The 15,447-nt window shown below is 35.4% G+C and overlaps 1 protein-coding gene across 17 annotated transcripts in view; it reads left to right on the forward strand.

Moving 5' to 3' along the window:
* The window catches only part of SGIP1 (SH3GL interacting endocytic adaptor 1), a 207,306-nt gene extending 198,675 nt beyond the window's left edge, over positions 1-8,631 (forward strand). For all 17 annotated transcript variants that reach the window (XM_059375035.1, XM_059375047.1, XM_059375034.1 and 14 more), the window contains 5 exons: positions 476-608; positions 3,184-3,386; positions 4,531-4,595; positions 5,164-5,328; positions 6,524-8,631. In XM_059375035.1, coding sequence (XP_059231018.1) covers positions 476-608; positions 3,184-3,386; positions 4,531-4,595; positions 5,164-5,328; positions 6,524-6,546 — 589 coding nt within the window. In that variant the 3' untranslated portion in view covers positions 6,547-8,631. The remainder of the gene's footprint in view (positions 1-475; positions 609-3,183; positions 3,387-4,530; positions 4,596-5,163; positions 5,329-6,523) is intronic.
* The last annotated feature ends 6,816 nt before the right edge of the window (positions 8,632-15,447 follow it).

Raw genomic sequence — 15,447 nt, forward strand, 5'->3', positions numbered from 1 at the left:
CGCTCAGTTGAAGATAAAGACTGTGTTTACATTTGGCCAAGAATTTAACTCGGTAATTTCTGAGAAACTACGATTCGAGTCAATTTAAATAAAAAATTTTAAAAATCAATGTACTCAGCTCCTTGATTGCATTAACTCACTAATTCAGAGAAAAACTGGTGATGCAGAAAGGGCTATTAAGTTTGGGTTAATAAATAATTCACTCTTTAAAGCAACCAATTTTATTATCAGGATTGGTTGATACTCACTTGTATTCCTAGCAATACAAGCGTGCCTCCCTATGGGTATTAATCTATTAGCATAATGCCCTTCAGAACTGCAATTATAGTAAAACTATACTACTGCTAATAATCTGATCTCTACAGACTGTCAAAGATGGATATAGAAATCAGGTGACCATTTGCTAGGAGGCTTCTTTGAGTGGATATTTGTCACAAGATGCTACTCGATAATTTTTTTCTTCCCAACTGAATAGCGATAATACTCAAAATGATGCCAATACCAAGGAATTCTGGGTGAATATGCCAAATCTGATGACTCACCTAAAGAAAGTGTCGGAACAAAAACCGCAGGCTACATATTATAATGTGGACATGCTCAAATATCAGGTAAGCCTATTCATATGGTCCGGGTGTCTCTTTCACATTATAAATATACATTCTAACATGTCTAACATTAATGAAAAGTAAACAAAATAGCATTTCTTTTAATACAACTTAAAAGCTACAATTCTTAAGAGAATAAACTCAAAGGGCTTCTTGGAGATTACAAAAATGAAGTTGTGGAAACTTTCAATAATTGAGATTATAAATACTGGTAAACTAGTTCACTGTGGTGGTAATATACCCTCTGGGCTGGAAAATACTTATTTATATTGTGGTAAGGAAACCGCTAAAAGTAAAGTATCCATATCATGGTACATTTTACAAAAATGCAGATGACTGTCCTATAAGAATAATATCATCTAAGTTTTGGAGGGTATCAATAACACTGAACAAACATGATACTGCAGAAATTCATCACCTGTATAATTAAAATATGATAAAAATGCATTTTTATCTAACTTTTTTTTTCCCAAAACATTTAAACACATTTAGTGACTGCTTTACACTTCTGAGAAATGAAAAGGAGCAAGAAGAGCAAACTCCAATAAGACATTTCTCTGAAGAAGAAATTAAATTTTGAGGCCCACGAAGGGTTCTTTATGCCCAAAGGGGTAAAAATAAAACTGTGCTTGGTTTCTTTCACAAACATTCATTACATACACCACATCTGCATTGTCACCACTGATTAAAAACATTTTTTTGACTCTTCAGTGCTGTGGGATTCTTGTTGTTGTTGTTGTTGTTGTTGTGTTTTAGTCTCCATATTTGTCATTAAGTAAATCTAGGAAGTAGACAGAATTCATCTATTGCAACATGAGGTTGGTGTAAAATTAAACCGTAGGCAAGAAACTGCATTCTGGAATTAAGTCACCTTCTTACTGGCCACTGACTTTAGGCACTTAATCTCCCTGAACCTCTATTTCCTCCTCTGCAAATAAGGATAATAAGGATTCCTACCTAGATATTTTATAGGTTGTTGTGAGGAGCTAATAGCCTAATATATTTCAAAGTATTTGTAGAATGTAAGTAGCCCTAAGCCTGCCGTTTTGTTTTAAAGTGAGCTCTGAGGAATCCCTTTTGCTGTTGGTTAGTTGTGGTGGTATTTTCCAACGATGCAAGGCATTGGGTAGGAAGCATAACCAGCATTTTGTGAGATTGTCCTCAAATCTCAGCATGTTTAGTTTCTGGCCACCAGGAGCATTCCCCAGGGACTAGAACAATCAAAAACACACCAGCACAAATCCAGAAAGCTCTTGGAAGAATCTGCCCTGAAGTCAAGAACCCCCACTGAGACAGAGTGCAGAAACAGACAGGGAGGGGTCAGTCTGCTCTGCTTTTGAGTTACCCTAAATAACGTGTTTCCAAAGCAAAGTTCATTTTGCGGAGGGTTGTGCTGCAAAAAATATTTGAAGTTTAAACACTTAGAATGGTTGTCTACCTAAATTTGTCATCAAAAGCATTGCCTATCATTTTATAAAAGGATTCCTGTCTGGGCTTGTTTCTGCAGCAACCGCAGCTGCCTTATGAGCTCAGCCCACTCTAAGGCCCCTTCCCCATGGTGTCCATGTGAGCAGGCATTGCCAGACCTAGAGGAAACTGTTTATAGTCTTTAAAATCAGCTAAACTCATAATCTGTGCATAAAAATGTGTAGACACCACCCCCACGGCCCCTGTGGTGTGACTGTACTGATAGAATAAGACGCTCCTAGAACCATTCATCATGACAGTGAACAGTCAAGAAATAATAATGTTATGAATTTTTCACTGTGGATCCAGAAATCAAGTTGGTATTACTGCCTTTAGGTAAGACAATATGGTTGATTCTGCAAACATGGCTTTTCCTTGGTCAAACTCACAGTGGATTCTGACTAGAACTGATGGGAGACAGTAGAATGCACCCCCTCCATTTAGCGAATGTGGGTTCAAGGGCTCACTTTGGCAAATCCCAAAGGAGTAATAATAACCTGCTTTGTCTAACTCACTGGTATGTTGTGAAGGGAAAGTATGATAAGAGTATTAACAGGTAATACGAATGAAAACGTTAATGCTTTACACAGTGCTAGGCACGATGCTGTTTCACGTCAAGTATCTTCGATCTTCCCCACAAGCCTATGTGAAGATATGATTGTTATAATTCCCATTTGGCAGCTGAAGAAATTACTGAGACTCAGAAAGGTTTAGTGACAGCCCAAGATCACTCAGCTTATAAGTGACCGTCAGAGCTTACATCCAAGACTGTTGAACTCCTTGGCCTCAGCTCTGAAGCAAAGTGGTACTACCTCCTTTCCTGACACAAGTGCATTGTAAACTCTAGTGCATTGTAAACTCTAAAGTGCTGTAGAGAGTTTAGGAACTGATTTTGTTTTTACTCTGTAACCATTTCCCTGAAGCACTCAGCTCTCTTTCACAGGGCACCCTTTATGGGTGCTGTTTACTGACAGCTCATTTGTGAGCGGCACCAACCACAAGATGACATTTGACCCCTCAGAACTTTCCTGTGGGAGATCATCATAAATTCCGGCTTTGTTTCAGATTAATGGTCAAGCCTTAAATATTCTCTTTCCTGTCTTTTGGCCAGGTGTCCGCCCAGGGCATTCAGTCCACACCTCTGAACCTGGCCGTGAACTGGCGGTGCGAGCCGGCCAGCACGGACCTGCGCATAGATTACAAATACAATACGGATGCCATGACAACGGCCGTGGCCCTCAACAACGTGCAGTTCCTGGTCCCCATAGATGGAGGAGTAACCAAGCTCCAGGCTGTGCTCCCACCCGCAGTCTGGTAAGGAGCCCAAGTCCCCTCCCTCTTCCCCACATGGGCAAAGGGCTCATAGCCTTCATAGCGTTTGTGTTTCCTACAGGAGGATATCACAGCAGACCTCTGTGTCAGGGTTCAGGGCAGGAAACTGAAACCATTCTGTTATTTTAAGCAGAGAAGGATTTAACACAGGGATTTAGATGCTCACACGACAGTGGAAGCGTGAGAGAAATAAGCTTTAGGCTGGATCTCCAAGAACGTTTCCCAGAACGCTGCAGAACTCACTCGCCAGGGAAGCTGCTCTCTCTGCCACAACCAAGAATCAGATAAACCCGAAAGCTGCCCATGGAGCCACTGAATTCAAGAACTCACCACAGCCATGTTAATCCAAGGACGAGAAAGTTCCTACAAGCACTGCCTTCACTGCTTCTCAAACCCACACACCTGGAGACGGGACTTCATGGAGCACTTTGTGAGAAGATCCCCACATCTCACATACGTCGCTGGCTAGCAGGAAAGAGCCACAAATGTGGCCGGAGAAGGGTCTCTCCCTCCCTTCTAGCCTCCAAATCTCAAGCAATGTTTGTGATTGGCAGACCCTAACTTGCAACTAGGACCCTAACTGCAGGGGCGTCTGAGCAATGTAGGGTTTTGTTTTGTAGCCTCTGGACTATTAAAAAGGCACCACTAGAGAAGGTACGGGAACACCTATTGAACAGACAATGAGAGTAGCTATTAAAAAGAACTTGTTCTCTTAGAAAAAGTATTCTAGTTTTTCCATGTGATTGTAAGAAGAAAAATACAGAACATTAAAAAAAAAAAAAGTTAGCCATACGACAGTGAAAACTTAGTTACCTGAATTAATTGATTAAGACTTATCATCTAGGATAAAGTAGGTGTGTCAAAAAATTTAACTGCATTGTCCTCTATATGTTTTCCTATATTGTGGCTTTTACAATAAGGAACAGAAAAAAGAGAGCATTTATGTGAATGGATAGGATGGATAGATAGATCAATCGATTGATTGATCGATAGATAGATAATCCTTAAATTGTAGTGAACATTGTCAAGATCCTTTTTTTTAATTATCACTATCTAGAAAAAATATGGCATCCATTAAACGAAAACCTTTGCATATGCAAAAGCCTTTTTCCTATTTTATTTTTAGGAATGCTGAACAGCAAAGAATATTATGGAAGATTCCTGATATTTCTCAGAAGTCAGAAAATGGAGGTAATGTAATCACAGGCTTACTTTTTTAATATACAAAGCTGAAATAACTTTCAGGCATTAGAAAACTATTAAAATGCACAGCGTAGAAGCAAGCAAAGTAGTTCACTTTGCTTTGGTATATACTTATTTCAACTAATAAAGAGCAAATAATTCCTCAGTGAATCCTCTACTTCCCCTTTTCTGCCCAACCCCACGTCAAACAGACCACACTTCAGACAAGAGCTTTGAATGAGACATGTTTTCATTTTGCGTCAGATCTCTACTGGTAGCTATTAGAAAGAACTTGGTAGCTGAGGTATTTCTCACTTCACTTTCCTCTGACTAGGAAAATACATGGCCTTCCAAGTAATATGCTCCCGAATTTAAGTACCATTTGGTTGAACTATAATTTCATCAGTGTTCAAAAAAAAAAGTTCCTCATGATATTTCATAATAAATTTTATTCATCACCATTTTATCACTGAAACACATACCTATACTATTTTCTAATAAGTTCGATTTTATATGTTAACTTTTGAATCTTGTAAGGATATATACTTTTTTGTAATGATAAATACTTTTTTTGTAGGGGTGGGTTCTTTATTGGCAAGATTTCAGTTATCTGAAGGTCCAAGCAAACCCTCCCCACTGGTTGTGCAGTTCACAAGTGAAGGAAGCACCCTTTCTGGATGTGACATTGAGCTTGTTGGAGCAGGGTATCGGTTCTCACTCATCAAGAAAAGGTTTGCTGCAGGTAAGTGGGCATCCTGTGAGTTTTCATTTGCAAAAATAGTGTCACCTTAGCTACTCTCTTAAGAAGGAATAGTGTCTGATTTGCTCATCTTCTTTCTTTTCCACTTCCCCATTCCCAATCCCCGTTTCTCATCCCATTAGAAAGAAAACTGATTGTAGAATGAAGTAAAAATGGGATAATAACCTGGAAGTCGGAATTAGGAAGGCTGTGGTTACTTATCTGGCTCTGTTTCTTATATGGGAATGACCAGTTATTCCCATTATATACATTATATACACATATATACACTGAGGTTAATTAAATGGAGTAAATCCTACTGCTTTTATGTTGACAAAATAAATTCTATGTGCCTCTGAATTTACCTCTTACCTGAAGACTCTTTTTCCTCCAATAAGACTTTATAGATTTTATATTTGTCAGGCATAGCTGAAATCTGAGAGGGTCCACCTTTCACTTTAAAATAAGCAACCTGGGGTGCCTGGGTGGCTCAGTGGGTTAAGCCTCTGCCTTTGGCTCAGGTCATGATCCCAGCATCCTGGGATAGAGTCCCACATCTGGCTCTCTGCTCAGCGGGGAGTCTGCTCCGCCCACCACTCTGCCTGCCTCTCTGCCTACTTGTGATCTCTCTGTCAAATAAATATATAAAATCTTTAATAAAATAAAATAAAATAAGCAACCTTAAAGAGTCTAGGGCAGTATCATAAATGGTTGCCTATAAGCTGAATATGACCATGAGACAGGTTTTTGGCACACACGATAGTTTGTTGGTAAAGGAGTTCCCAATACTAGGGTGATTATATTTATCAATGACTTGTCAGGATAACTCCTGGTTTTAATGCCTGCTGTACTCATGTAATTATTAGTTATAACCCCTCCATTCTCAAAAATTTCCCAGGTTATATGGTTACTCTTCCCATAACAAGTTGGAATCCCACATCCAGAAACAAATCTCCCAACCTATCCTAAAACCCAAACCTCCGCAAATGGTTCATATGTGGAAACATGAAAAGGCAACTAGCTGGTCTGAGAAATTGAAAACTTACGAAATTATATGTATTTTATACTAGTATCGCACCCCACAAGATGCAGTATTTGGCTTCTAGGAGTAGGACAGGTGGAATGAAAATGTTGCCCATATCATAATCCCATTATAGAACTAGCAGGTAACCTGTTGATATGTTGTTTTGTTTTGCAGGAAAATACTTGGCAGATAACTAATAAAATCTTATGGAAGGATTCGGAGGACCACATAATGGAGAACTGTTGTATGAGAAACAGGTTTTAATTTTGGTTTGATGGAAACAAACCAAAATCTGCACTTGGGATATATCTGCTGGAAATGTCCATGACTTTCAGCTATGATTTCCCTCACACAATACCATGATGACCAGTCTTACAGTATTTACTTCTAGGTGTAATATTGTTAATGGTTTTAAAATGTAATTATTGTATTTGTAAATTGTAACCCATTCCAGTAAGGCAGTTAGACACTTGAGTTTTAGCATTTTACCATTCCTGAAATGGATGTAATTTAAACTGTGGTATGTAAATTTAATAGTAGTACTGTTGAATGGCACAATGCTTACAGAGGTAGATTGCATTTTGTCAATATATAAAATTTAAATATAATATTGCTAGCTGTCATAAAGGGGGTGCCACATACAAAGAAAATTAAGTGGAACCAGAAAAAAAAACCTTCCTTTTCTTCAATCCTTAGTATGTTTTACTCTAGTGCTAAATAAAAATTCTATCTTCAAATATTTAGTGGGTTAAATTCAGAAACTATTTCAGAAAAAAAAATTCTAAAGTTACAGCATATTCAAGAAGAGCATTAATTACCACTTTTTAAAAAGCTTTTTTTTCAAACTGCAAATTTCATAAAAAATGCAAACTGTGTAAACAGGGCCTCTTATTTTTATAACTTGTGTAAAAAGGGAAAGCAATTCATATTTAAAGTTTAAGTATATGAAATTATAATCAAGAGTAAAGAAGATGTTGAAGTCTTAACTACTTCCCCCTCTCTCCACAGTTTAACAAATGTGGAGATTGCTGAATAATATCAGACTAAAGCCAACATTGTGATTTTAAAATTTCAAGACTTTCCATAGTTGAACCAGTGAACAACTTTTGCACAATTACTCTAAACAGTCTCTCCCATCTAACATGGGGAATGGTACCACATATCTTTCTCTTTACCTGCGGGAATCACAACATTAAAACTAAAACTCAGAAAAAAAAAAAAATTAGTCCCCTGTTTAAGTCCAGAAGGAAAATCTTAATCATCATCATTTATATCATTTGAAAAGGAAAAAATAAAGCTTTAAAAATGAAATCCTATCCACATTATCATGCAATAAATTTCCTTTTGGATAAGATTCATCATATGTAACTATATATCTTTGCCATTCTCGGGGAGTCAGATAGAGAGTTATCCAGAAATTTATGTCATGATTTCATTGTAGCGAGGTATCATTGAAACTGTAATTACTCAGTCTGGCCTCACAGTGTGAGGATTCAGAACGGAGAAGCACTTCTTCTGGGGCGGGTCTCAGCTGTAAACTCTTCCTCCTGCACTATCTGAAAACATAAAACTTCCTTTAAGTCATAGACCTTATTTTAAACATGAACCGATTCTTATTCTAAGTTATATTATTAAATAACTGGAATTATTAAGCTGTTGTATTCCTCATTAGTTGCTAAATTTTATTTTACATTCATGTATATTTGACAAAGAATCGTCAGTCCCTTTAAATTTTAGATCAAATTAAATTTTGTAAGTCTTACTTTTAAAATGAGATCGTGACGGGCAATTGTTTATAGTGGAAATTTTTAAATTAACATTTGTACTTCTCAATCAGTGCTTGCTGCCCAGAGAATGTTCAAAATGATCTGTTTTACCTCAGAAGAATTCCTACTATTCAGACACTCAGTTGGCTCCCCAGACAGTCTGGTGTGGAAGTTTTTTGGACAAATTATTAATATACTCATTTTAAGTAAAGATGTTCAATTTGATTTTGAAACCAAAATAGGAAATGCAAACTTTTAAATCCCATAAAACATGGGGAAACATCAAAGACTGAAACCAATGGAGAGTAAGCAGCAGAGAATTGAGAATTATCCAGCATATGAATATAAAAATGTGTTTTTAAGTAATCAATTCATAAGGAAAACGTATTGAATATTAACACAAAGCATATTAAAAATGTGTAAATATTACTGGTTCTAATGTCTTGCTCTTTATATTTTATTTTATATAGTTGTAGAGTGAATTAGTAATTAAACTCAAGGGTTTTTTTCAAAGAATAATTTTGTTGATATTGTAAAAATATAATTTAAAACATAGATTATAATAATCTCTAACATTATTCAAACATTTCCAGGAACTAAATTTGACCCTATGAAGATCTCTTGTGATCTCTTGACTGGTCTTTGTGAAACAGAATGGAGGCCATTGGCTTCATAATTATTAAATTTTCAATAACCAGAACCTCAATAGAGAAGATATCCCTTCTTCTTTCAGAAAAATAGGTCAAATAATAACACAATAAACTCATACCAGGGGTTTAGATTTTGGTAGTTTGGTTTTTTTTTTAATTTTGTAGTTTACAATCTCCTCTTATACCCATATCCATAGTACTGTATAGTAAGAATTCCTATTAGGAAAAAAGATCCTAGATAATTCAAGAGTCTCTACTACATTTAAAAAAATAAATAAATAAAGTCAGGTTCATTATCAATTCCTAAACAGAACAAAATGGGCAAGTACATATTAATATTTTCAATACCAGGGGTTAAGATAGAAAGAGTTCTCATTAACCAGAACACCACTTCTTGAGATTTATTATTTTAAAAGTTTCTGTTCTAACAAGATAGAAAATATGAATGGTATTGCTTTATTTTGACAACATGGAAAATATGTTTTTCTTTTTAAATAAATTCCATATTTTCTTGATATTTTTAAAAATAAATTCTTGTTAAGAATTAGTCTGAATTTTACCATAGTTGGAATTTATAATTCCTAGGAATTATATTTTTAATTATTTTTAAAGCTCTGTTCTTTTCTATACCTATAGACAAAAGGAAAATTCACTATATGGTATTTGGGAATCTATTTCACCTATAAAGAAAGGACATCCATATTTCAAATGGTTTTGAGTAAATAGAGATGTTTTATTTTTGTTTTTACATATTTTTACTCAATCTGCAAAGTGTCTGAGGCAATCCTGACACATATTTTCATTTCTAAATCTTCCTTTCAAAGAAGCCTGGTGACTACAGTAACTATTGCTAATTGATGCGCTGTGACATTAGTCAAATCACTGATTTCTTAGTTTCTCGTCTTTAGAACAAGGGATTGGGCCTGCCAGTGTTTTTCAAGTTTTTCTTAACAGCAGGCCTTTTTTCTTCTAAAATTACATATGGAATCCCATTAGGTAAAACAACTCAAAGCAGTGTTGTAGCTCCTTCCACGCTTTAGACCTGGGGTCCCCACCCCGACCTCAGCACGATTTGAACACCGTCATAACACACCAACGATCTACAAAATTTCTCTCACCTCTGAAGTTCCATGATTTTACTAGATCATATAGATCCACTGTGGTGGTTTCCTAAGAAAACATGTGCAATCACATACATTGACTGATAGATAATAAAACTTTACATTTACTTGACTGCTTACATATACCAGTCACTACAGATATTTAATCCTCATAGCAACCCCAAAGTTGTAAGCCCTCTTTGTAATTCCTGTTTTACAATGACATTGAGAGTAATTAATTTTCCTGAAGCGACACAGCAGCAGGAAGGAAGGAAGGCAGTTATCTTGACTGTAAAGGGGGCCCCTTGCTGTTCATTCTGGGAAATAAATTCTTCTGTTTTATTTTACTAAACGTATATCATTTGAATCCCAAGGTTAATTAGTATCAAAATAAGGATAATTCCAATAGCAAAATTGTTGGGAAAGGGTACATTTCTCAGAGTATGACTTGTGGATCACTTGCACTAACATTCATTTAAAAGGGCAATGATTTTGGCTCACTTACCACTATCCCAGAGCCTAGACAATAGCAAGAATCAACAAGTTTATATTGAAAGAACAAATCTCTAAGGATGAGGTTTAGGAATATATATTTTGATGAGCACCCAAAATCTGGGAATCCCTGCCCTAATAGATCTCTGTGGTCCTTCTTGGTTATGACATTAATTATATCAATTAAATTATAAGTTGACTATAATTTTTCTAGTGAATTTATTTTTTCACTCAGTCCATTTAAATTTCTCCAATCAAAAAAAATAATAATAAAAATAAAAAAGAAATAAAAAACTAAAAAAGATTCAAGGCTTTTTCTAGGAAAATCCCTGTCTTTTCCTTAGAGTTTTCCTGTCACGCTATCTAGTCTCAGGTGGCCTGAAATACACTCTCTCATTTTCACATTTCTGTCCTTTTCATCAATGTCTTAAAAGACCTAGAGAAGCAGTAGATAGATTACAAGCTGCCACTCACTGCAAATACAAAGTCCTAATAAATGCCTCCTTCCTTGCAAGAGACACTCAGACATGTAGATTCTGAGCTGACCATATTTATCTTGTAGGCCTTTGAATAGGATGCTTTATAAGCGTGGACCAGTGTCATTCTAAAAGAGTTGCATCATCATTTTTGTTTTTCCTTTTTTTCTTTTTCTTTTTTTTTTTTTTCAAAATAATCACAGCTCTCCATTAAATTTGAATGACACAGTAAAATATGTAGATATCTACAATAAGATGCCTTTGTTGAGTTCTGTTTTTTTTTTTTTAAGCTTTCTTTTTCCTTAGGATTATGCATTCAGCAAAATTCCATTCAGTCTAAAAGTACTCATTTCACTACATGGTTTTCTGACCAGCAATTTTTTTTTTAATGGAAGCTAATTTTTTTATGATATTAAATAGAGGATGATCTCTAAATATCCCTTTAAAAGTTAATATAAGTAAGAATGATGTTTCCTTGAAATAAGTCAAATTAAGTTGCTGATATGAATGAACATGTTGATCTGTGCTAATTGATTGAAGTGTTCTGATGATGCACATTTTACTGTGTGCACTTCTGTTATGAGGCTTTATTGGATTTTCCTGCTTCATTTGGGTATGGTATTTTTTTTAATCCATTTGGCAAATAGCATTTACATGTGATTCCCTCACTCATGAATTAAACATGCCTGCCATTACATTACATTTTGTGCATGAAATGTGTGGAGGGAAGATGAAGTAGAAATCCAATATTTAAATCTCTAAATATTAAAAACAAACAACAAAAGAAACCCCACTCGCTTTTTTACGGGTCATCGCTTTGATGTTCTGTCATCTTCTGTAGGCTAGAGTTGTAATTTTAATATCTGATTCAAACTGAAAAATTCTTCTTGATGGAAAGTCAAATTTTAGGGTCTCTTGAGTTGACTGTGGTCAGATTTCTTGATTTCCCCGCATGTTTAATATTTGATCTCTATCCTAAATGAGTATTCTTGTGAGAGAAGGCACCTCCTTATTGACATTCACCATAAGGATAATCATTTATTCTCTAGGTATAACTTCTAAAGTTATTTTTCCTTTGATTTATAGTAATTTTTTTGACTTATAGTATTTTTGATTGCCTCCTTCTATCCCTAGGGTAGTAGGTTGCTTATTCTAAATACACCTATAACCTTATAAGAAAAGATGTTTCACTGAGAAGCAAATATATTTTTATGTGTCCCTTAATGCCTAAAAGAAAATAAGCAAGAGATACTTCTGCATTCACCTATATTCCAGTATTTTCCAAATCATGTCCAGGTCTACTGTTTCTCACAAATGTTCACTGTGGCCTGAGAATCTGTGGTCCTATGCTATAGTCCCCACTCCTCAGACATTTGATAATAAAGGCTAGTGTTTTAATGAAGCTTAAAAAAGTTACTAAATCACAAAAACACTTTTTTTTTTCTTAAACACACCTTGAGGAAACTTTAGAAAAGTTTTCTTGTAACACCAGCTTACATATCCTTCAAGAACCACAAATAATACAACCAGGAAAGTTTCAAAAGGATGCTTCTGGGCTTTTGTTTAACTTTAAGAAGAATTCCTGCGACTTCAAATGAGTTAGTATCATTTTAAATTTCGTTAGTATACCTTAGTGAATTTAACTTTATCCCCTAAAATATTCAAAATAAAACAACAATGTTGTTTTAATTTTCTAAGTATTATTTTTAAGGTCTGCTCCTATGATCAGCACATCAGGCTACCATCTGTTGCAAACAATCCAAATTCTTTACAGAATGAAATTAACACAAGTGAACAATCTTGGGTAATACTTTATTAAGTGGTTTTAAGAAACTGAATCATGATAAATGAACACTGACCGCGTTTTTACATAACCTTGCTAGAAACTATATGAAAAACATTTTTTAAATGAGAGGGATATATTATTTAGCAAAGATTTTGCAGAACCCTACACTCTATAAATGAACACTTCACAGTTCTTTTTTGTTATGCCTTATTTTGCAAATCAATTGTTTTTACACAAAATCAGCAAAATTCCTTTTAAAAAATTCCTGGACAAACTGATTCAGAATATAGCTGGATCACTTTACATTTCTTTAAATATAGCTCAATTTTTAATTCATTCAGAGTTGGTGAATTGGCTTGATAGATGATTAAGACATTTATCATTTTTAAATATTCTATTGAATGAGATCATGCAAGTGTTAATTCTATCTCATTTGTTCAGTTGTATGATACTTCATTGACATTTTCTCTCCTTTTATTTTTTTGACAAAATAAATGCTTAGTGTATTCATACATTACATTGTTACTTCAAACTATTTTAATAATACACCAATGACTACCAATGGGATCACTTCCCAAGATCCAAAGCCAGATTTTTTTCTTTTCCTTGCAAGAGATGATAGGATGATCATTTTTATAACTGTATTGGCTTTGCAGTTCAGTATTGAATGCTTGCTTTGTTAAATAGAGGTGCATGAAAGAGACTGGCTCCTGTCTGATCTGTGTCTCTATTTCTCTCTCAAAGAGAGTTGGAAAATTGCTCCTCAATGTTTTCTTAAAAAAGCCAAGTGTTGGTATTTGTATGATGATACGCTAATCTTATCTCTGAGCAGAGCTTCACTATAGGCCAAGCAGTCCTTTATAGAGCTGGCTTTTTTTTTTTTTTTAACTGTTTGAATATTATTGGATTTCAATGTACGAATACTTTTTTTTTTCAATTTTTCACTTTGTGTAGGGAAAAAAAACTCTATGAATGAAATGATCAAGTTTTAATTTTCATGCCTATTAAGTAGAATTCTTTTTTTTTTCTTACTCTAAAAATCAGAAAAACTAGGAAAAGAATCTCAGAGAAATTTTGCTGTGTTTCTAGAGGTAATAAAATTCCATCAGTTGTCTTTCTTAAGAAAAATGCTTATTAGTGTATACCTTAATTTGAGTTGGTGGTAGCCTTTATTCCTTTATTCAGGACTCCCCATGATCTTTATAGTGACAGTAAACTGAATTTCCTCATGACCTTGTACGGAGTATATAATTTCACAGAATTCCTTGAGCGTAACATATTTATAAAAGAAATTGTGGGTTAAAATGCTCAAGTATATTTTTTAAAACCTAGTTAAAATGTTGATGCTTGGCTCTTTTTCCTACATGTGTAATTCAACAGAGAGTACTTTTATTCTCATAACTGTTACTGCTTTGTCTATGATGAAAGCTTTACCGCTTCTGTGCTGTGCTCAAGAAAAAAACCAGCAAAAGAAGCAGGGGTTCACTGCAGCAAAGCTCGCTGTTGAGCAATGGTGACATGAATGTGTAGTATTGATTTATTGAAGATAATCATGAGAACATTTTAAATTACTTGCCTTATGAGTTAGAAAATGTGTGGATATCATTTTTTGTAAATAATGATTTTTACAAATGTTTTTTCTTCATAATTTTCCCAACCACCCATTTCACAAAATTCTGAATATGCAATGATTTATCATGACACATTACTGCAACTAGGGTTCCCGTTTCAGAACAAACTTTAATTATACATGAGATCAAGACGAAATACCTAAAGTAAGTTGTTATTAAAATGTGATTTTTTTTTCTGGAAAATAAATGAAAATGTAAAAATAAACTGAGTTGTGAACCTCTTTTATCACCAGTCTCTTGAAATTTGACGCATATTTCTGGAAAATTTTACTGTCCATTTACGGTGAGCAAAGCACACAAAAAGGTTGGGCACAGAGCAAGAGTCTTAGAGTTGGACAGATCCCAGCTCTGTGATCTGACTATAGAAGGGAATGTTATTCTTTGATTCTTCATCCTTATCTTTAAGAAAATGGAGTTACTATCCCTCATCATACAGTCAATGAAGAGATTAAATGAGTTAATCTTTACCAATTACCTAATCGTTCCTACCTACTAGGAAGTAGATATTCAATAAATGGTCCTTTCCTGTTCTTATTTTTCTATGAATAGGGATTGGGATGGGGCCAGAACACTTCAGTGCCCTTTCTCCAACTCTGTTCTAACTCTTACGGACTCTGTCGTGATCCCAGTGTATTGTTCTTGTCAGCTAATGCTAACTACATGGAGGGCCCTTCAAGGGACAGGTGCGAAGCCAGCGACTTAGAGGCGTTGTTTTATTTCTAATTCCAGTAATTGACTACATAAGCGTCCTTTTAAAGGTTTGGATTTGTTTGCTTTGGGTTGCCCTGGGTTGATTATTAAGGAGGAAGGGCCTATTAGATATCTTGGGTAGGTCCTGGGGGGGGGGGGGCAAACAGCCTCCATTTCAAAGCTTCTTAAACTTCAAGAGGCTGGGAAGAGAGGTGTTAAAGAAAGCGAAAGAGCCCCGTTTGCAATGCTCAGGAGATAAGCCCATGCGCAGCCCGTATCGTTTAAGGCCCTAGGCATATTATTTAATATCGCAGAATCTCAATTTTCTCTATCTGTAAAGGAAGAACAACCCTTCCCAGACAGAGTTGTTGGGACAACTAAATAAAACGAAAACTGTCAGTATTTGGTAAATATAAGCTCTCGGTAACTACCCGTATGATCAAGCCTCTGCACGGTGGAGCAGAGTGGTGGGAAGTAGTGTCTGGGGTCTGGGAAAGGAAGGGGAGC

This window comes from Mustela nigripes, chromosome 14, assembly GCF_022355385.1.
Source record: "Mustela nigripes isolate SB6536 chromosome 14, MUSNIG.SB6536, whole genome shotgun sequence".
Classification (NCBI taxonomy): Eukaryota; Metazoa; Chordata; class Mammalia; order Carnivora; family Mustelidae; genus Mustela; species Mustela nigripes.